Raw genomic sequence first — 21,589 nt, forward strand, 5'->3', positions numbered from 1 at the left:
TTCCTAAACTCTTCAGAGGTTCCCTCCTGCACTGTCCCTAAAACTGCCTGATTACCCTAACTTGTCCTATGTCTTAGTCCTCCCCTTCTGCGAATGGAACCCTTAACTGCAGTCAGGGAAAGGGGCGTCGTTCTGATCAGTAACTGCTTCCTGCTGAAAGTGGGCGATGAGGGGAAACAGTCAGGGCTCCACCGCAGGGTGACGATCTTAGGGACCTCGAAAGGACAGTGGAAGAGTCATAGTTCGATGGTCTCCAGGCGAGAAATGACCTAAACGAAGGCATTGAGGATGTAAGGCCGAAGCAAGAGAAAAACAAAAACAAAAGATTTTAGCTCAAGAGTGATGAGGTTCAAGAGTAAGGAGGTCACAAATTTTTTAACTTTAGCCATTAATAGGTCTAGGGCTTTAGGGTTTTATACATACTTAATTTTACTGTAGTTATCAAAATGTGGCCCTTTAAATGTTAGTACATAAAATATTAAATTTTAACATAATAAGGTAATTCTTCAAGATGAAGACTTAGGACATCAAAACTTTGATTATTATTGCACCTATTTTTACAGAAAAATGGAAATTTTACATTATAATTTTTTTAAACGTGAACAGACAAGTTGCAAAATCACAGACTCACCGGTACCAACCAAAATTTACAATGAACAGTTCCTGTGCATCGATGCTCAACATCAATGCACGACGAGACCTGGCCAACCATGATCATGTAAACAAAATTTTTTTACAATTATATTTTTATGTTTTATAAAACGGTCTTAAAAATATACCTGTATAAACATTTCTGGTGCAATTTTGTCAATGACAAAAAATACAAAGCCATTTTGTATTTTATTTAACCACTGAAAATGTACAAACAAGTAGAACAAGGTAGTAGTGCTGTAAAGTGTCTTGGCTCAGTCTGGCCATTTGTACTAGTGAGGGGGACAATCGACCAGTAGGTCAATCCAAAGAATTGGAGTAAGGCAGAGCAAGTGGCCCCTTATTTACCAAAAAGATGATTTTTTTGTCTGCCACTTCTAGGGTCACCCGAGGCTTATTCATATAAACGGTAAACAGGGGAGCTTGTCTCACCTCTGGGCTTCTTCAGAGAAGGTCTTCTCCTGCACTGGGTTCTTCATCAGACGCAGCTGACTGTCAAGCCTGTCCTCCCATTCTGGCCCATGGTTTGGGCTGGCCCCCTCCCTCTCTGGAGAGTGGGACAGTCCCTCTTTTCAGTGCCCTGTATGATGGCACTGAAGGCATGGCCCTGGGGACAGCTTCTTGCAGCTGAGGTGTCCTGGTTGCTGCAGTGGAAGCAAGCTGGCAGCCCATGAGAGGTTGAGGTCCCGAATGCCCTAAGGCTCATGGGGCCTTGGGTGAATCTGAGGTGGCAGAGCACTGTGATGGCAACTGCCATCTACTGGGCCCTTTTCTTGCCTCTCTCCCTTTTTTTTTTTAGTCTAGCTAGTCTCCTTCATATTACTGTAGGCCTTGAAGGCCATATCCAATAAAAGTGTTAAAAGGATTTTTTTTTTTTTTAGGCCCTTAATTTAGTCTCCAGAGCCTGCACCTGATGTCAGAACAAGGCTGGCTAAAACATACATATTTTAATCATGCATTTTTATAGGTTTTATACAGTCTCTATAAAATAGAGACTAGAGACCACTTGGATATTAAGTGACACCAAAACAGTAAATAATATTTTTTTAATTCTGAACAATTAAACATTATAACATTTTTTTACACAGTGTGTACATATAATACTGCAGAGAAAAATACAGGAAATGCAAAAGTTATCATGCTGCCTCTCTTGTGAACAAGTTAACTAGTTTTCCACCATTTTTGTCATTAACTATAAAACAGGTGTTTGATATAAATTATTTCACTTTACCTTGTTCACCTGTCCTGTGTCTAAAATGCTACTATTTCCCACATACACACTTTTGCATATAACACCTCTTTGCCAGGGGCACATGGGATAAAAGAGTTGGTTTTTTTTTTTTTTTAACCAAGCAATGAATAGGCAATTGCCAAAATCCAGCAATGCATTACCAAAAAGGCAAGGGATTTCATAAAATACAAAACTGAAACTTTTAAATTTACTTAAGAAGCTAAAATTTTTATACTAATTTTTAACCAGAGTCCAGACTATTTAAAACAATCATTACATTATACAGTTTGTAGAGTCAAAGCCAAAATACAGAGATACAGGACTCCTGGGAAAAGAATTTAAAAAAAAACACACAATAGTATAAGGCACTACCTTTACTTTTACTTGTATTTAGAATTATTACATCCTGGTTTCTAATCTCTGCATTGTAAAACATCGTAATAGCTGTTTATTATCTCTTTAGACTGCACAACTTAGACATATTTTAAAATTTTTTTTTTTTTTTTTTTTCCTTTAGGCAAGCACTAGATACATTACAGGGCAGGGAAAGGAGCAGCCCAGACCCCGCAAACCTGCCTGTTTTAAATAGGTTTTGCCATCAGCTGCATCAACACAAAACATATGAGACTTTAATGGGAAGGAACTTTACTCCAATTAGGAAACAACATAGGAAAGACAAAGAATCTAGTTTCTAAATTATGCACCCAAAGTTACCGGTTCCTTCGTGGGTGAAACTCCGTCCAAATGGGATTGGCCCAGAGCAAGGCCCCAAATACTGCCACAAGTCTAAAGCATCTTCCAGTGGGGACCCACAGAAAAGGGTTAGAAACAACCAGACAAGCCCGGAAGGAAAAGAGCAAAATCAAAATCAAGATAAAAGTTGCCATTGTCTCCTCCCCACGGGTCTCACCCACATCTGTGTCACCCCGTCCACGACCAAAAGGCAAGTGCAGTTTCTTCACTTGTCTTTAGGCTCCATGCGCCTCCTTCAGGTCTCTTTTTGGATCTTCATCCTGCTTTCTTCTTCCTCCCTTGGGTGGGGTAGGGAACCTGGAACCTCCCCCTTTCCTGGGGACCACCCTGATACAGATAGATTGACAAAAGCAAGAAAGAAAAGAAAAAAATAGATACCTAATACCATGTACATTTTTCCAGTAACTTGTCCATATGGCTTTAGGTGTTACCTTGAATTTTGTAAAGAAACCTAGTCATTTACTGGGAGACTATATATTGTTTTCTCCAAGGGGAAAAGACAAGTAGATCAGTCTTCCTGGAACAAGATCTTATCAAGAGAAGTTTAGATAAAAGCCTAGAAGTAAGTTTATTTGTTAGCATAGGCCAGGTTAATTATTATTTTCCTCGTATAGCACAAGTAAACACATTTAAACAAAGCAAAGCACCAAAAATTTTTAACACTCAAACCTTAAGGCATATATGCTTTAAACCATTAAATTTTGAATTAGTTTTTTTTTTTTTTACCACAATTTTAGATCACGATTTCAAAATTTAGGATTTTCTATAGGCGCCATTTATAATTAATCCTCCGGAGGCAAAACGCAAGAACAAAGAGATCTTTTAATTCATTTAAAATTTTTGGCCGCGTGTAATTTTAAAGAAACAGTTATTTTTACCTATATTTGCAAAAACACTGAGAAACTACAATTTAGTAAACTCCAGTTCTTTAATAACAATTTTTTTAAAAAAGTTTGACACATCCATGTAGGCAAGTTTTAATATTTTTTTTTTTATCAAGCAGGTCTTTAATAACAGAAGTTAGAATTTTTTCATAGAACAAGTATTTAATTTTTAACCCTTATTTTAAAACCTAGAGTCCAACAAAGATCACAATTTCTAAGTTAAGCAGTTTGTACTAACTTTCTTAAATAAGAAAAACATTTTGAGTTTGTATTTTTAAGTAATTATTATTTGGCTTCACATTGTTTTAGTTCTGTCTCACTGAGACTAAGCACATTTTTAAAACAAAAGACAAATTTTTTTGTTGTTGTTGTTCAGACAAAGAAACTCCCTCCGCCCTATAAACTTTTTCCCGCCATATGCGGCTTCACTAACCCCCACCTTGGGTATGTGAGGTCTGCCTGGGGTGCAATAAATTTTTCTCTCCCTTGAGAAATTTAGCCTGGCTCTCCTTTTCTTTACCACACCAAACCTTTCAGTTAGCAAGTGCAAAGTAACACAACAGTTTGTTTTTTTTTTTAAAGGTGAACAAAGGGAGAGTCTAATTTCCCCACAGCTGGAAGGCAGCAGAGACATACCAATGATCTCAACACTGGAGAAAATGTCCAGGCAGCTGCTTATTGAGATTAGAGGCAGTTTTTTGTTTTTTTTTTCACCAGCCAGCTGTGGTGGACCCCTTTACTTATTAGTCCCCAGCATTTTACTTTTAGCCTTGACTGTGACCAAAGACAGTGGAGTAGGCATTGCCTGACCCATGATTACGAACACACAAACGCAACAAGGACAACAAACACCAGGAACAAAACCAGAGGTCCCTGGGTAAAGACAAACACCAAAGTTACAAGAAACGAACCAAAAACAAATTTTTTTAAACGGGCCCCTTACAGGTACTCAGTACAAACACAAATGCTACCCCAGTGCTGCCCCACAGGGGATAGCCAATCAGGTGGTCCGGGGACGTCTCCCACGGTCCACGCCAGAGGCTCCCTTTAGTGCATCCACCGAGCCTCTCCTGGCTACAGGTACTGAGCACAAACAGCTTCTAAACAATCAGGTGGTCCGGGGATGTCTCCCGCGGTCCACGCCGGAGGCTCTCATCAGTGCGTCCACCTGAGCCTTTTCCGGCTACTCCACAGGTACTCAATGCAAATACAGGTATGCAGACTAGAAACAAATCTTACCTGGGCGAGTATTGGCACCCACCCGTCGTGCACGCTTTAATGGCTCCCTTCAGCTGCTTGGTGGTTGGGTTCTGTGCTAGCCGATCCCGGACGAGCCCCCAAAATGTTGTGCCCAAGGTCAGCAGACTCGGCGAGCATAGCCTCCAAGAACCCAAAGACAGCTGATGCAAACACAAAAGGGAGTTTATTTCAGACTCGAGTCCGGGTTCAAGGCATCTACCAACGCAGTGGCAGATACCGAGAGCCCCGAACAAAGGAAGCAGGGGTCTTTTAATAAGGTTAAATTATTCTGGCAGTTACTCATTGGCTACAAGGATGAGTTCTCCAACTTTGCCAGGCTATCATTCTAAGCTGACTGGCCAGGCCAAGATGCAGCTCCAACCTGCAGCTCCAATTACAGCAAGTTCACCCTCATTGGTGACCAGAGAGTAAGGGTGGAGTGAGGGTCCAAACTATCTCTGGAATGCAGTCTTTTCCCGGGACAGCAAGACCTGCAAGACCTGAAATTCTAAAATGGCAGTTACACACAAAATGACAAAGCAATGGCTAAGAATACTTATGCTTGGTTCCACATTGAGAATGAGGACCTGTATCATTGAAAAAATCCCTGTTGAAGGGGCCTCTCAGTTCACACCTGTGTGGTTCGGGGGTCCACTGTGCTCCTATCTGACCGCCCCACACAGCGCCTCTGAGGCGGCCATGGGGGGCCTGTGTGTTTTTACTTTGTCAGAGCTTCTCGGGTGACTCTGTGACAAGGGTAGAAACTGCCCAGAGCAACTTCTTCTCAGACTCTGCCTCCTGGTGACGACCCGCAGGGCCTTCAGCATGTGAGGGCCTCAGAGTCCCCAAAGTAAAACTAAACCTTGAACCACAAAGGGGTCAGAGGTGCTGACATGTCTGCTTGTACCCCACGGAGACCACCACCCTGGGCGCTCAGTTCCCACATGGCCGACCCGTGAATGTGACCAGTGAATCCTCTCTGGACCCTTACATGGAAGGGGGTGTGACCCCGAAGCATATCACCCACAGCTGCTCAGGGCCCTGGCATTGCCCGGACCCGACCTCAGCTTTCCTCGGAGATTCAGCCAGGACCCCCGGCTCCACGCCCTGTTTTTGAGCTAGTTGTAGCCAGGCTGGATTGTAGCTGATACAGGGCCCCAGGCCAGGCATTGTTCTCTCCTTCTTCCCCAGCACATAGCCTGACCTTGGGGTGTTCGCTCCTATTTTTAACAGGCACTTAGCTTAAGCTCTGGCTTCTGTTAGTGTTCATTTGCTGTCTTAGTTTGAGTCCTGATGTGGAGGGTTGCAGTTGTTTTGAATATCCCAGCCTTGGCTTCGAGTGACAGCCTCTTCTGTGAGGAGACCAAGGTCATCTGGCCGGTCTCACCCTTGTCCTCAGTGATTGGCTCCAGCTGCTCTATATTGAGAGTCTCAGGCACAAGCCAGTGCCCCTCGGTGGGGATGCCGCCTCCTGTAGCTCCCCACGGTGAGCCCAGATTGTCCTGGGTGCCTGGTCTCAAGATTTCCAAGTTGGTGAGTCCCCTGAGTCAGCAGCTCCGCAGGGTTTCACACAGCACCTGCCCCTGTCTCACTGGTGTTTCCTACCCCTTTCTGCTGAGCTGTTGCTCCGAGTGTGAGCTGCGATTGTCTTTTTCTTGGTCGATTTTGGCTTGTTCCGTGGTGTAGTTGCGACATACAGAGGAGGTGAGCCCAGCTTCTTAACTCTGCTGCTCTATTGCTGGACCCTTGCTGTATTTATTTTGATTATTTGCCCATGTAAACCAGTCTATTCAATTGGTTTTCAATGTTCACTTCCATGGGAATGTGAAGAAAAATGGAAAATATCTGATAATTTTTTTAATGGGGCGTTCTAATTTTATTTTTTGTAACTATTAAAATTGCAGGGAATTTGTAATGGATTCTTATGTCTTCCTCAAGAGAATGGCATCGAGAAATACAAGGTTATAAATTCTGAAGACAAGTGAAAATTTTCTAAGAGTATTTGGGGGGGATAAAAAGGTGCTTCCTGGGATATTAGCATCCCCGAGTTCGTCTGAGATGATTCATATTCTGGTTACTGTTATGTTCACCCCACACAGGGAACATGCACCCCAGTCAATAGTTCTGGTGTCAGGGCTGCTGAGGCCACAGACACACCAGGAAGGGAGAGGTTTATTCCTCACTGTGGGGCTTTTTTGGGGGTGGAGGGAAGGGATGTGTTGGGCCAGAACGGAGAAGGTCACACAAGGTTAATGTGGTAGGGAGTTCTGGGGGGTGGAGGACTTCATAGAAAAGAACCCCTAAGCCTAAGGAGCATCAGGTTTCCTGACAGTTTGCCCAGATGGGGGCAGAGGGTGAGGCCACGGGGGAGCGGGGAAGACATGAGCACTCAGACACCAAGAATGGAATCAGACTCTTTATTTACAGAACATTCCATGCACAGAGGAAGGACCCGAACACAGACCCGTTTACAGGGGTTCAGCTCTCATCTGTGACTAGAGTCATGGAAAATGATAAAGAGGAGGGTCCAACAGAGAAATAGGGGATGAGCCTGACTGTGAACGTGTCCCTCAGCGTCCACAGATGGGATCTGTTATTCAAATTGTAAAAGGAAATCTCTCCCAACTCGTAGTCCAGGAAAACGCCAAGTCGAAGTTTCACCACTGGGGAGTGGAGGCGTGTCCCCGTGGACCGCTGAAACTGCCAGCAGCCATTGCGGGGGGAGGGAGGTGCCAGGGCATCCCTGGGGAAAGATTCCTTGCACACACCCAGGGACCACACACCCGCGCCTCGGATGTCCACCTGCCAAAAGTGCCTGCCGGCCTCGAACCCCTGGGCGCTCAGGACAGCCTCGCGGGAGGTAAACGCCCTGGGATGAGCAACGTCGTTCGGTGCCACCCTTTCGTAGGTAAAGATGGCGGATTTCCTGTCCTGTGAGATAATGAGGTTGTGGTGCGCGGTCTCGGGGTCTAGAGTCAAATCCACCTGAAACGTGTCCATGATATTTTGCAGACCAATGTAATGTGGGGGGAGACTACAAATCTGCTTCTTGAATTTGTATTTAAAGGCCGCTGGGATCCCCAGGTGAACACACCTGCTCCACCGGCGGTGGATGCTGCTGACCCCCCTCAGCAACTCCAGGTCTGTCTGCACACGCTGGGTGCTGATTGCACTGAGCAGACTCTTGAGTGTGGAGCCATAGTCTGACATCTGCTGTCTGCTTTCAGTGATTTTCTGTTGAGCCCGGGATACCCGGTTATCGGTGGCATCCTGGTCCTTTTCCAGGAAACACTTAAAATGTGCAAATTCAGAGTTTAATGCTTTCCTTCGAGTTTCTAGCTTCTCTCTTAGTTCCTGTGTTCTGAGGATATACATTTCTAACTGCCTTTGACCATCTTCCGCCTGCTTCCTGAGGGGCTCCAGGGAGCTCTTGAGCTTCTCCCTGTGCTGAGCAGCAGCTTGCTCCAGGGGTACCAGGGGGTGACCCCGGTGGGGGGAGGAGGCCCCGCACTGGGCACACAGCAGCTCCTGGTCCTCCTCACAGAAGAGGGCCAGGGCCTGGTGGTGCTGGGCACACAGGGTCTCTTCCTCCTGCCTCTTCCTCTTGTTCCTGGCAGGGGGCAGCTGCCTCAGGAGGTCAGTGAGGGCACACAGCTGGGGGTTCCTGAGGACCTCCCTGGAGGGGCAGTGGTGCTGGCAGACGGGGCAGGGGAGGACGTCCTGGAGGCCTTGCCAGCGCTGGCGGAGGCAGGGCCCACAGCAGTTGTGGCCGCAGTGGAGGGTGACCGGGTCTCGCAGGGGGTCCAGGCACACGGGGCAGCTGGCCTCTGCCTGCAGCTCAGCCAGGGAGGCGGCCAGGGCCATGGTGCTGGGGGCTTCTGTCTGAGGAGCCGCCTGAGGAAGGCCCGGCTCTGCAGGAGCGGGAGGAGAGGCGAGGCCTGGCAGCCTCCCCTGGGCTGCTCACAGGCTCCCAGGAGGGTCCAGGCGCTGCAGGGAATGAGGCCACTCAAGGGGCCGCTGCTCCTTCCTGTGACTCTGCAGCCCCAGCACCCTCTGCTCCTGGCCTGGCGCGCGGCCTGCTGGAAGCTTCTGTGGGTCTTCTCGGAACCTCAGGGCGCAAGCTGGACGGAACCTGAAAGACAGCGACCCCCCGTCAGGTCCAGGGCTGTTCTCACCCCACTCCCCCCGCGCAGGGACGGCGAGGGCTGGGGCCGGGCCTGGCTCCCCACGCGGCCCGGGCGGGGCTCCGGCTCCGGCGAGAACCCCCAGTCACAGCCCTTCCCCGGGCCTCCTGGCCGGGCGGGAGCGCGGAGCCCGAGCTGAGCCGGGCGGGCGCCCAGAGCGCCTGGCGGGCCGGAGCCGGCACCGGCAGGTCCGCCCGCCCGGCCCGGCACCATCGCGCCCCGCCCCGGCGTCCTGTCCCGCCGCGGCCCCCGACGTCCCTCTCGGGGCTCCCCGGACACTCGCCCTGCGCGGAGGCGCCGCCCCGCCGCGCGCAGCGGGGTCGCCCTCGCCTGTCGGGGTGCGCCCGCGACGCTCTGCTCGGGGCGGCTCGGGGCGGGGGGCGCGGGGTCCCGGCGGGGCGCCCGGGCTCCCCCCAGGCTGCCGAGCCGCAGCCGGCGCCCGCGCGGGCCGGGCGGGGGGCGCGTCGTGCCGGGGGGGCCGGGCCGCCTCGTCCGCCGCGGGCGGGTCTCCCGGGCCGGGATCCGCCCCAGGACCCTCCCGACGCCGCCCTCCCTGCGGGCGGGTCCCGGGCCGGGGCGCCCCGCCCTGCCCCACCCGCGCCGATCTCCGGGTGCAGCCCGGCCCGGCCGCGCCCTTGCGGGGGGTTCGGCTCCTCCCGGCCGCCAGCCCCGCCCGCGCCCCCCGGGGTCGGGGCCTTCTGTGTTCCCAGACTCTGTCCTGGTCTGTGTTTTCGGGGTTCACAAGCTCATTCAGCGCTCTCAGCCTCCACAGGCCTCAGAAGACCCGCCCTGGGCGCATTGCCCCCCCCCCCGGTCCCCCGTACCCCCTGTGCTGTCGCGGCGGGGAGCAGCCCCAGGGGTCAGGCCAGAGCAGTCGGGAGCCGCCTCCTGCCGAGTGCGGGGTTTCGGGTGCGGTGGAAGTAAACCCACCTGGTGCTTCTGACCCGGGGGAGACTCTTGGGAAACCGCACTCACCTCCAGGTCTGACCCCAGGGGCCTGTTCACGAAAAATGCAGCTGCATCCTGCGAGGCTGCAGCCCCGTCCCGGCCTGTCCCTTCCCTTCATCCTGGTTTCCTCCCGAACCTGCTGGGGCTGAGGAAGGGGAAGGTCCGGGAATCCCTTCTCAGAGGGATCCAGGCCCCTCCCCCGCCAACCTCCTCCTGTCCTTCCCCTTCACCTGCTCCTGCTCAGAAATACCTGTTGCACACATAGGGATCTTAGGTTTTTGCACAATAATCTTGCTCCCGTCGCCTTTGGCCTTTATAATTTCTGGATTCTTTGGCTTTCCTAGAACCCCAACAAGGTGACCCACGTTTTTAACAAGGGTAATAACCAAGCCCCGACTCCGCCCAGCAGGCAAGCTTGGGAGGTTGAGTGGATAAAGGAATCACTGGGTTGCTATGGGAACGGCCCTAAGACTGATAACCCTGACCTTGGCCTGCAGATCCCCAGGCACTGGACGGAGCAAGAGTCAGGACACACTGTGTGAAACATCAAAGCCCAAGACTAGACATCGCAGCAGACAACTGGGGCACACGGACACCCCAAGAGTATAAAAGGGGGCCTGAAGCCCTTATGGGGGCACAGACAACCTCTCCCGACTCACCTGCTGCCCTTTTCTGCAGTGAATTCAATAACTCTGCTTTCCTGGTCTCCACTCTTGTCTCTGGTGATTCACCCTGTGCCTCTGGCCTCCACCCCAATATTGCTACAACAAGCAACCAGCTCTTTCTAAATGGTTTTTGTCCTGCGTCAGCACGTACGTTTCCAAGTGTGTCCGGTGTTAATGAGCACAGGGCATGAAGGAGCCGAGTACCCTGCAGGCTGCCCCTGCTCCAGGGCCATGTACCCCGATGGGTGTGCCCATCTAATCGGCTCTCCGAACACAGCTGCGCAGAACAACGAGTAAGTCCGCAGCTCCTGATGAAGGCGATGGCCTTGGGATTATTGTGGGGTTCTGTTGTAACAGGGTGGTCCCCAGGAAAGGGGGAGGTTCCCTGCCCCACCCAAGGGAGGGTGGAGCTGAGCAGGAAGAGGAGAAGCTGAAGAAGAGACTGAGGAAGGAAGCAGGATGGAGCCAGGAGACCTGGAGGAGGCACATGGAGCCTAGAGACACGTGAAGAAACTGCGCTTGTCTTTTGGTCGTGGACTGGGTGACACAGATGTGGGTGAGACCCGTGGGGAGGTGACCATGGCAGCTTTTATCTTGATGTTGATTTTGCTCTTTTCCTTCCGGGCTTGTCCGGTTGTTTGTGACCCTTTTCTGTGGGTCCCCACTGGAAGATGCTTTAGACTTGTGGCAGGCCTTGGGGCCTTGCTCTGGGCCGATCCCATTTGGATGGACTTTTACCCACGAGGGGACGGGTCACTTTGGGTGCTTGATTTAGAAACTAGACTCTTTGCCTTACTTGTATTGTTTCCTAATTTTATTAAAGTTCCTTTTCATTAAAGTCTCCTATGTTTTGTGTTGATGCGGCGGATGGCAGAACCCATTTAGAATAGGCATGTTTGCGGGGTTTTGGGGTGCCCCTCTCCCCGTCCTATAACACCGTGACGGCACAGTGCACCCTGGAGAGGGCTGAACCTTTGCTGTCTTGCCTGTCGGGGGTGTGTGGTGTTCTTTGACATTCCTAATGGTTTCTTTACTCTCTTGCACTGTATGTTGATGATTTTCTTATACCCTTCCCAGTCACTTCACAGTTAGATGTGTTCCTAGTTATTTCATTTTTTTTCAGAGATGTATTTATTATGCATACAAGAACTGAGGTACAGGCCAGAGGTCCGGCGAGGGGGTTGAGAGGATTCACTAGAGACAGAGTGGGGAACAGACTGACAGACTGACTGAAATACACTGCTGAGGGGAGCAGCAGGGAGTCAGGAGAGGTCTCTGTGCCATGTGGGTCACTTCCCTGGCTGGGGATTGAACTCATGCTGCAGTGGCTGTGGATAGCTTCACAGTGCTGCGTCTTAACTCCTTGTGCCACCAGGGAGGTCCCTAGTCATTCCATTTTTTGCTGCAGGGTAAGAGTCACTTCAAATATTTCCTTTCCCTTTACCTGCTCACACACGGATATACTTATTTGTTGCACACATAGGGATATTAGGTTTTTGCACAATAATCTTGCTCCCGTCCCCTTTGGCCTTTATAATTTGTAGATTCTTTGGCTGTCCTAGAGGACAAGCGTATCTCTTACAGATAATGGTAGTTTGCTCCTCCCTTTCAGTGTTTATTTAGCCCTTTTAAGCCTAGATTTGTTGACTGGGTAGCATCTTGGTGGGGACAGTCACAATGAATTTCTCAGCCTGTCCCTACCCTAAGCCAGTGCTCAACCTTGGCATCACTGAAATGGAAGCAACTGGACATTGAGAGTAACCTTTTCAGATGCTCTGTGAATCCAGTCACCAGTGAACTATCATTACCAAACCCCTCTAAGATCGGGGTCCATTTGCCCAGTGACCTAAAGCCAGAAATTCAGAAAATAGGTTCATTTTAACAGACCAAGAACTTGACTGCCTGACAAGCAACAGAGAAGGGAGAACTTAGGTTCAAACAAAACTGGAAAAAAAGCAAATCATGAGCTTTGTCCCCGAGCTTCAGGGAGAGCCCCCGCTACTTAGAGGGCTGGTAGCTCATGAATTCACGGGCAGACTCCATGGTCGTGTGCAGAAGTTCTCCTCACACACTCAGCACTCTCCCCTTCCCAGGGGTCAGCCGCCAACTTAGGAATAACCAGCTGGGTCCTGCTCTGTGGTTGCCACTGTCCTGTCTCCACTCCTGAGAAAAGGCACAATGTGGTGCAAATATTTCACTTCCCAGCACAAAATCCCTCCTCTGTTTTATTGAAATATTCATTCTTTTTTTTAATATTGTGCATATACACACACACACACACACACACACACATATATATTTTAAGGATATATTTATTTATACAAGACTGGGGTACAGGCCACAGGTGTGGGAGGGTGAGACAATTCACCAGAGAGAGTGGGGAGTACACTGCTGAGGGGAGCAGTGGGTGAGACAGGAGAGGTCTGTGCGCCATGTGGGACTCTCCCTGGCCGGCCGGGAGTCCAACTGGCGCTACTGAGGCTGTGGACAGCTTCACAGCGCTGCGCTCAACCTGCGGAGCCACCAGGGAGGCCCTAGACGTTCATTCTTGAGGGGCATGGGTCAGAGGTTGAGACCTCTGACCGTGGGGAGGGGAGAGAGAACATGAAACTGAGACACCAAATGTGGACTCAGACTCTGTATTTCCAACACTTTCGTGAAGACAGGGGGAACATGGACGCGGTCACAAGGGCTCAGCCTTCATTGACTAGAGTCATGGAAAGTGATGAAGAAGTTCCAACAGAGAAATAGGGCACAAGCCTGTCTGTGAACGTGTCCCTCAGGATACACAGATGGGATCTGGTACTCAAATTGTAAAAGGAAATCTCTCCCAACTCGTAGTCCAGGAAAATGCCAACCTGTACTGTGCGGGGGGCAAGACGTGTCCCGGTGGACCGCTGAAACTGCCAGCAGCCATTGCGGGGGGAAGGAGCTGTGAGGCCATTCCTGGGGAAAGATTCCTTGCACACACCCAGGGACCACACACCCGCGCCTCGGATGTCCACCTGCCAAAAGTGCCTGCCGGCCTCGAACCCCTGAGCGCTCAGGACAGCCTCGCGGGAGGTAAACGCCTTGGGATGAGCAACGTCGATCGGTGCCACCCTTTCGTGGGTAAAGGTGGCGGATTTCCTGTCCTGTGAGATAATGAGGTTGTGATGCGCGGTCTCGGGGTCTAGAGTCAAATCCACCTGAAACTTGCTCATGCTGGTTTTCAGGCCAATGTAATGTGGAGGGAAACTAAAATCCCCCTTCTTGAAATCATATTTGAAGGCTGCTGGTGCCTTTAAATTAGTGTACCTGCTCCACTGGAGGTGGCTGCTTCTGACCCCCCTCAGTAACCCCAGGTCTGTCTGCACACACTGGGCGGTGATTTCCAGAAGCAGACTCTTGAGTGTGGCGCCGTAGTCTGACATCTGGTTTCTGCTTTCAGTGACTCTTCGATAAACACCTGACATTTCCCTCAGTAACTGAGTATCCATTTTAGCATGATCCCTTCCCAGTAATCTCTTCAAGAGCTCTAGGTCACAGTACAACTCACTCCTTCGAGCTTCCACTGAATCGCTTAGTTCCCTTATTTTGGAGACCTGTGTGGCTAAGCCCCTTTCGGCATCTTCCACCTGCTTCCTGAGGGGCTCCAGGGAGCTCTTGAGCTTCTCCCTGCGCTGAGCAGCAGCTTGCTCCAGGGGTACCAGAGGGTGACCCCGGTGGGGGGAGGAGGCCCTGCACTGGGCACACAGCAGCTCCTGGTCCTCCTCACAGAACAGGGCCAGGGCCTGGTGGTGCTGGGCACACAGGGCCTCTTCCTCCTGCCTCTTCCTCTTGTTCCTGGCGGGGGGCAGCTGCCTCAGTAGGTCCGTCAGGGCACACAGCTGGGAGTTCTTGTGGGCATCCCTGGAGGGGCAGTGGTGCTGGCAGACGGGGCAGGGGAGGACGTCCTGGAGGCCTTGCCAGCGCTGGCGGAGGCAGGGCCCACAGCAGTTGTGGCCGCAGTCCAGGGTGACCGGGTCTCGCAGGGGGTCCAGGCACACGGGGCAGCTGGCCTCTGCCTGTAGCTCAGCCAGGGAGGCGGCCAGGGCCATGGTGCTGGGGGCGTCTGTCTGAGGACCCGCCTAAGGAAGGCCCGGCTCTGCAGGAGCCGGTGGGAGATGCGAGGACTGGCAGCCTTCCCTCAGCTGCTCACAAGCTCCCAGGAGGGTCCAGGCGCTGCAGGGTGTGTGGGCCACTCAAGCTGCAGTCGCAGAGTCACAGGATATACAGGCCAAACATCCTCAGCTTAGTGTTATTGCACCTCGGGTGCTAGGGGTCCCTCTTCCAGAGACAGGCAGGTCCCTGGGGTTTGGGACAGAAGGCACAGGAGGTCTGTCTGCAAGGACTGTTCTGTGCAGAATGTGAGGGGCTCAGCTTTATATACCCTGTAGGGTGTGTCTTTCCCCACCCTCCTCCCCCATTGGCTAGAATGCAAATCCCATCAGTTTCCTGGGGAATTTTTGGCCCCAGGGCACTACCCATCATCCTCTCTGATGCATCTTCCTGCAGGGTGTGGTCACTCTCTCCTGTCCCCCGCCCCGCCCCCTTCTCACCCTGCACTGGTTCTCCTCTCTCTGAGCTCAGCAGTGATCTGGTTTCTGGCCACTGGGTAGTGAAATGGCCTCGTGTTCATCACAATGAAATGGCAGGACAGCCCTGACCTGAAGCTGTTGTTTTAATACCGTCTGACCCTTCAAGCAGGGGTGTCCAGCATGTGTGTGTCTTGGTTGTCTGATTCACAAGGTCATCTTGACCTCTCCGTCCCCCTTGGCTGTTGGAAACCAACTCTGAGATCTAGGGTGGATTCATTGGAGGACTCTCAGCATGGAAAGTTCTGGTCACAGATGCCTCATTTCAATCTTGCGGTGAGGACACCATTAGGCTAATCCAGAATGTGTGACATTAAGAAAGCAACAGGCCTGAGGGCCTCATAAAATTCAAGGTCATGAAAGCAAAAAGTGAAGTGACTCAAGAAAGCTCGGGGCCCAGTGGGGACAGGGTGGCGGAGCACGTGAAAGGCATTTTCTCGAGTTGTTCTCATGCTTTTTTACTCTGCTGGATACTTGCTCGTTCGGAGATTGCTGCCGAGTCTTTAGCAGGAAAGTGTTATGGGATCGGAAACCTTCAAATGATTTTGCAAAAGAAATGTATAGATTCTCTCTTGTGAAGGGGACGGAGGAGTCTTGGTCTCGGGAGCTGGGCTCCGCTGCGGGCCTCGGCGCTCGGCCCCGCGCCTGACCGCAGTTAGAAGGAGAGAGGACAGTCAGAGCAAAGCAGGCTGTGTGCAAGGACAGGCGAGCTCAGGCTGCCTTACACAGTGCCCAGCACTGCGACAGAGCCTGGTCTGAAGGCCGAGAGAAGCTGCCTGAGAAAGAGGGAAATTAAGCCCAAGGTTTACATGGAGGGGACGTCAGAACTCCCAGGAGAAAGCATCCCTTTGTCCCCTCTGGCCCTTGAAGCTGAAAGCTGATCCCTCAGTGAGAACCAAGCTCCCCCCAGCAGCTGGCGAGGAGCAGGTGCGCACAGGGTCTTAGAGGCAGAGGCCGTGACCAAAGGCCCGTGGCCGCGGGAGGGGTCCCGGCCCGCGGCCGCCTCGGGCAGCACTCTCCGTCCGTGCCTGTCTGTGCGCGTCTCTGGATGCTGGTAGCAGGAATTTTGAGAAAGGCCGTGTAGGTGGTCAAGCTGACCGACACCGCGCTGGGTTTCCTTGTTTGTTCTTCCCTCCGTGAAAGGACAAAGTGTTGCCAGCTGGCGGCCTCCTCTGCCCAGGAACTTGCCAACAAAGATTCTGTGTTTTGTCTTGATTGCATCTTTCATCGTGGACATGGAAACTTGTCTTGGACATTTTTACAGATTGTGTTACTCAGCAAGAGTGTCCCTGCACTTTTATCTTCCTCAGATGCACGGAAAGTGACAGACACAGGTTTCTGATCGCGGAGGCCCTTTGCCCTCAAGTGGAAGAGGGGCCGCCCTGGCCCTTCCAGTGCCTCTGCCTCTCCATGAAGCAATGTTTGCACAAAGGCCAGGGGTGGGAGCCTCAGGCCTTCCCTGGCCCCTTCCAGCAGACACATGTCCGCTGAGTAGACAAGGGCAGGTCAGCATGAGCGCACTGGTCTCTGGCCAGGACACTGCAGCTTGGTGAGAGCTTCTGCAGGGGAGCAGATGGCCCCTGGGGGGCTGGTTTGGGTGGGAGGCGCGGCTCCTCCTGAAGACAGAGGTGGAGCCGATTCCTCTAGGGCAGCACTCGCGAGCCCTGGACAGTTAGGGCAGAGCACACAGCTCCAGGGACAGTGCAGGTAGCAACTCCGGGGAGTTCATCAGGCTTCTGAGATAAGGACAGTAAATTCAAAGAAGTGCTCACCAAGATATACTCCAGAGATGAGGTCAGAGAGTCCAGGCGGACTAAACAAAGTCCAGAGCACAAGGAGCCTCTAAGGGGGCAGCATGCCAGGAATGGAGGTAGGGGCTCTGGGCCTGCCTGGTGGTGGGAGGTAAGTTCCTGTGTCTGAGGCCTGGGAAGGCCTAGGTCAGGTACCCAAGCAGAGACGACAAAGAAGATGGTGCCCAGGTCCTGACTGAATCTCTAAAGAGGTCGGGTCAGAGCAATGCCGGTCCTGACCAGCTGTGGGTGACAAGCTTCAGTGCCGCACCCCCTTCCATGTCAGGGTCCAGAGAGGATTCACTGGTCACATTCATGGGCCGACCATGTGGGAAGTGACACACAGATTCTGGACACCCCTGCTTGAAGGGTCAGACGGTATTAAAACAACAGCTTCAGGTCAGGGCTGTCCTGCCATTTCATCGTGATGAACACGAGGCCATTTCACTACCCAGTGGCCAGAAACCAGATCACTGCTGAGCTCAGGGAGAGGAGGCCCAGTGCAGGGTGAGAAGGGGGTGGGGCGGGGGACAGGAGAGAGTGACCACACCCTGCAGGAAGATGCATCAGAGAGGATGATGGGTAGTGCCCTGGGGCCAAAAATTCCCCAGGAAACTGATGGGATTTGCATTCTAGCCAATGGGGGAGGAGGGTGGGGAAAGACACACCCTACAGGGTATATAAAGCTGAGCCCTTCACATTCTGCACAGAACAGTCCTTGCAGACAGACCTCCTGTGCCTTCTGTCCCAAACCCCAGGGACCTGCCTGTCTCTGGAAGAGGGACCCCTAGCACCCGAGGTGCAATAACACCAAGCTGAGGATGATTGGCCTGTATGTCCCCTGACTCTGCGGCTGCAGCTTGAGTGGCCCACACTCCCTGCAGCGCCTGGACCCTCCTGGGAGCTTGTGAGCAGCAGAGGAAAGGCTGCCAGTCCTTGCCTCAGACAGAAGCCCCCAGCACCATGGCCCTGGCCGCCTCCCTGGCTGAGCTACAGGCAGAGGCCAGCTGCCCCGTGTGCCTGGACCCCCTGCGAGACCCGGTCACCCTCGACTGCGGCCACAACTGCTGTGGGCCCTGCCTCCGCCAGCGCTGGCAAGGCCTCCAGGACGTCCTCCCCTGCCCCGTCTGCCTGCACCACTGCCCCTCCAGGGATGCCCACAAGAACTCCCAGCTGTGTGCCCTGACGGACCTCCTGAGGCAGCTGCCCCCCGCCAGGAACAAGTGGAAGAAGCAGGAATTAGAGGCCCTGTGTGCCCAGCACCACCAGGCCCTGGCCCTGTTCTGTGAGGAGGACCAGGAGCTGCTGTGTGCCCAGTGCAGGGCCTCCTCCCCCCACCGGGGTCACCCCCTGGTACCCCTGGAGCAAGCTGCTGCTCAGCGCAGGGAGAAGCTCAAGAGCTCCCTGGAGCCCCTCAGGAAGCAGGTGGAAGATGCTGAGAGGGGCTTAGCCACGCAGGTCTCCAAAATGCATGAACTGAGAGAGAAGGTGGAAGCTGGAAAGAGTGAGCTGTACTCTGAATTTGCACATTTCAAGCGCTTCCTGCAAAGGGATCATGTTAGCCTTGATTCTGAGGTACTGAGGGAAATGTCAGGTATTTCTGAAAGAGTCACTGCAAGTAGAAACCAGATGTCAGACTATGGCGCCACACTCAAGAGTCTGCTTCGGGAAATCAGCACCCAGTGTGTGCAGACAGACCTGGGGTTACTGAGGGGGGTCAGAAGCAGCCACCTCCAGTGGAGCAGGTACACTAATTTAGAGGCCCCAGCAGCCTATTCATACAAGTTGGAGGAGGTGGTGTGCAGTATCCCGCCACATTACATTAGCCTGCAAAATGTCATCCACAAGTTTCAGGTGGATTTGACTCTAGACCCCGAGACCGCGCACCGCAATCTCATTATCTCACCAGACAGGAAATCCGCCATCTTTACCTACGAAAGGGTGGCACCAAACAACACTCATCCCAGGGCGTTTACCTCCCACGAGGCTGTCCTGAGCGCCCAGGGGTTCGAGGCCGGCAGGCACTTTTGGCAGATGGACATCCGAGGCGCGGGTGTGTGGTCCCTGGGTGTGTGCGAGGAATCTTTCCCCAGGGATGCCCTGGCACCTTCCCCCAGCAATGGCTGCTGGCAGTTTCAGCGGCCCACCGGGACAAACATTGACCCCTACACACTCTGCATTCGAGTTGGCGTTTTCCTGGACTACGAGTTGGGAGAGATTTCCTTTTACAATTTGAATAACAGATCCCATCTGTGGACGCTGACGGACACGTTCACAGACAGGCTCATCCCCTATTTCTCTGTTGGAGCCTCTCCTTTATCATTTTCCATGACTCTAGTCACAGATGAGAGCTGAACCCCTGTAAACAGGTCTGTGTTCGGGTCCTTCCTCTGTGCATGGAATGTTCTGTAAATAAAGAGTCTGATTCCATTCTTGGTGTCTGAGTGCTCGTGTCTTCCCCGCTCCCCCGTGGCCTCACCCTCTGCCCCCATCTGGGCAAACTGTCAGGAAACCTGTTGTTCCTTCACTGGCTTACGGGTTCTTTCTGTGAGGTTCACCCGCCCAGAACTCCCCACCACGTATGCCTGCTGTGACCTCCATTCTGGCCCAGCAGAGCCCCACAGTGAGGAATAAACCTCTCCCCTCCTGGTGTATCTGCAGCCCTGACAGCGGGACCAAGGTTGAGCAGGTGTATGTTCCCTATGGGGGGCAACCTTGACCTAGAATATGTGTCCTCTCAGAGGTCCCCCTCATTCTGGGGATATTCTGATCACAGGAGACATGGCATTTTTATTTTCCAAATACCGTAAGACAGACAGTTTTCAATTGTGTTCAAAAATTATCTGCACTATTGTGTTGTTGGTGCACATTTCTCTTGCTAGGGATGGAACTCCATCACAAATTCCTTGCAATTTTAATAATAAACAATTAAAATATTACATTCCTGGTTTATCAAAAATTTCTCCCCAAAATTATTTCCCTGTCTTGTTTTTGCCCAGGCAGAAGTCAATGTCTATAAACTGCAGGAGAAAGCGCTCGCACATTCAAACATCGAACATAGTTAAGTGGGTAAAAGCAAAGGACACAGCATGTTCACAGAGTGAAATACATGAGAGGTAAAACTTTCTCCACTCATATCATTATAGGACTAGAGTTTCCCAGAAAGACCCAGAAGGAACTTCAGGACGGTAAAGCTGGATCATAGCCTGGTCTGGGTGACATAATCTTTAGATATTGCTTTAAATGGTTGCGGGTGATGCTGGCGCTTGGGGCACCCTCTTGGGAGATGCTGTTCCTTGGGAAGTGCTGCTCTGGGGGTGGCCCCAGCTTTGAATGCGAGTGTGGGCGCTGGAGGAGGTCGCGGCGAGATTTGCCTCTGAGGTGTGGTGCGGAGGACGCACCTTGTCACCTTCACTGTGGCCTCTTGTCACCATGGCCCCGTCCTTCCACGGTGTCTGTGACCATCTGTCTGCGGCGCCCAGCGCGCTCGGCCTTCCACGGGCTCTCCCCCTCTCGTGGCTGGTGATTTTGATTTTCATTTCAATATTAAACCTTGACCGTTTTTCAAAATCAGAATGTCCTGATGGATTGGTTGTGTACAAAGCCGTGTAGTTTCCAGAGGACAGCGTCAGCCCTGGACGTGCGGTCCAGCTTCCCGCAGCACCCACCTGGCTCAATGCCCCATGGCTTTGAGGGCCTGGCTCAATGCCCCATGGCTTCCCGGGGCTGACAGCTGAAGGGCTGTTTGTGGCATTCCCCAGTTTGTTTGGGCTGCCACGCGTGCACCCCTCCGCTGCTGTTTTCGCTCCCGACTTACTCCACTTGGCTTCCCTGCTCCGTCCAGGTTGCCGCAAAAGGCAGCGTTCTGTCTTCTCCAGGAGCTGGGAACCCCAGGGTTCTGTACCCCGTCGTCCGCTTGTATATTTACATCGATCCAAGTCTGGCGTTCGTGAAACGATGCTGCCGTGAACCGGGGCGGGGCCTCTTCATTGTGGTGCTTTCCTGTCTTTAGACAAAGGCCTGGCGGGTTCGGCCTGTGCTCCGGGGGGTTCCGTTTCCAGCTTGTCAGGAACCCCCGAGCTGCCTTCCAGCCCCACCAGCAGCGAGCAAGGGCTCCCTCCCCACCCAAGTCTCTGTGATACTTGCTGCAGGCACAGGGGTGCCTGGAATCCCACTGAGAAACCTCACATTTTTGTGGGGAATATGTAAAGAATCGTTGAAATGGAAATATCATTAAAGCCCATGATTTTTGGTAGCACAGAGGATGTACTTCCTCATCACAAATTCTGGAATGAGAAACCAACCCCAAGGGATTCTTGCGGGAACTCATCCGACATCCTCAAATGGGCCCACGAAGGGGTGGGTGCCCGCGGGGCGGGCAGCTCGAGGCTGGGTGACGAACAAGGCGCAGAGGCCTCGAAGGTGGGAAAGAAGAAGCCCGCGAGGGAGTCCAGCCACGGCCTCAGCTCACTCTCCTCTAGGCGAAACCAAGCGCCTTCTCATCCTCAGCTGCAAAAGGCCAGTTGTAGCCACTGTTCCTGACAAACGGGGGGCCCATGGTAGGTATCCCCCCAAGATGGCCACATCCTAATCCCTGGCTCCATGATAAAAGGGAGTTGACGAACCAG

At 52.4% G+C, this 21,589-nt stretch overlaps 3 protein-coding genes across 3 annotated transcripts; 1 reads left to right on the top strand and 2 right to left on the bottom strand.

Annotated features, from left to right (window-relative positions):
- Nucleotides 1-7,175: 7,175 nt before the first annotated feature.
- LOC311169833 (tripartite motif-containing protein 60-like) lies at nucleotides 7,176-8,622 on the bottom strand (the record flags this gene model as incomplete). The annotated part of the gene is made up of 1 exon (XM_084232091.1): nucleotides 7,176-8,622. One exon carries the CDS (start codon nucleotides 8,620-8,622, stop codon nucleotides 7,237-7,239), a length of 1,386 nt encoding a protein of 461 aa, XP_084088217.1. The 3' UTR covers nucleotides 7,176-7,236.
- Nucleotides 8,623-13,248: 4,626 nt separating this feature from the next.
- On the bottom strand, nucleotides 13,249-14,634 carry LOC311169834 (tripartite motif-containing protein 60-like; the record flags this gene model as incomplete). Its single annotated transcript, XM_084232092.1, has 1 exon — nucleotides 13,249-14,634. The coding sequence occupies one exon, from the start codon at nucleotides 14,632-14,634 to the stop codon at nucleotides 13,249-13,251; it is 1,386 nt and encodes a 461-aa protein (XP_084088218.1).
- A 3,290-nt stretch (nucleotides 14,635-17,924) lies between these two features.
- On the top strand, nucleotides 17,925-19,316 carry LOC311169835 (tripartite motif-containing protein 60-like; the record flags this gene model as incomplete). The annotated part of the gene is made up of 1 exon (XM_084232093.1): nucleotides 17,925-19,316. One exon carries the CDS (start codon nucleotides 17,925-17,927, stop codon nucleotides 19,314-19,316), a length of 1,392 nt encoding a protein of 463 aa, XP_084088219.1.
- Between the last annotated feature and the right edge of the window lie 2,273 nt (nucleotides 19,317-21,589).

The sequence above is a fragment of the Talpa europaea genome (genome assembly GCF_964194135.1).
Source record: "Talpa europaea genome assembly, chromosome: 4".
In the NCBI taxonomy this organism is placed as follows: Eukaryota; Metazoa; Chordata; class Mammalia; order Eulipotyphla; family Talpidae; genus Talpa; species Talpa europaea.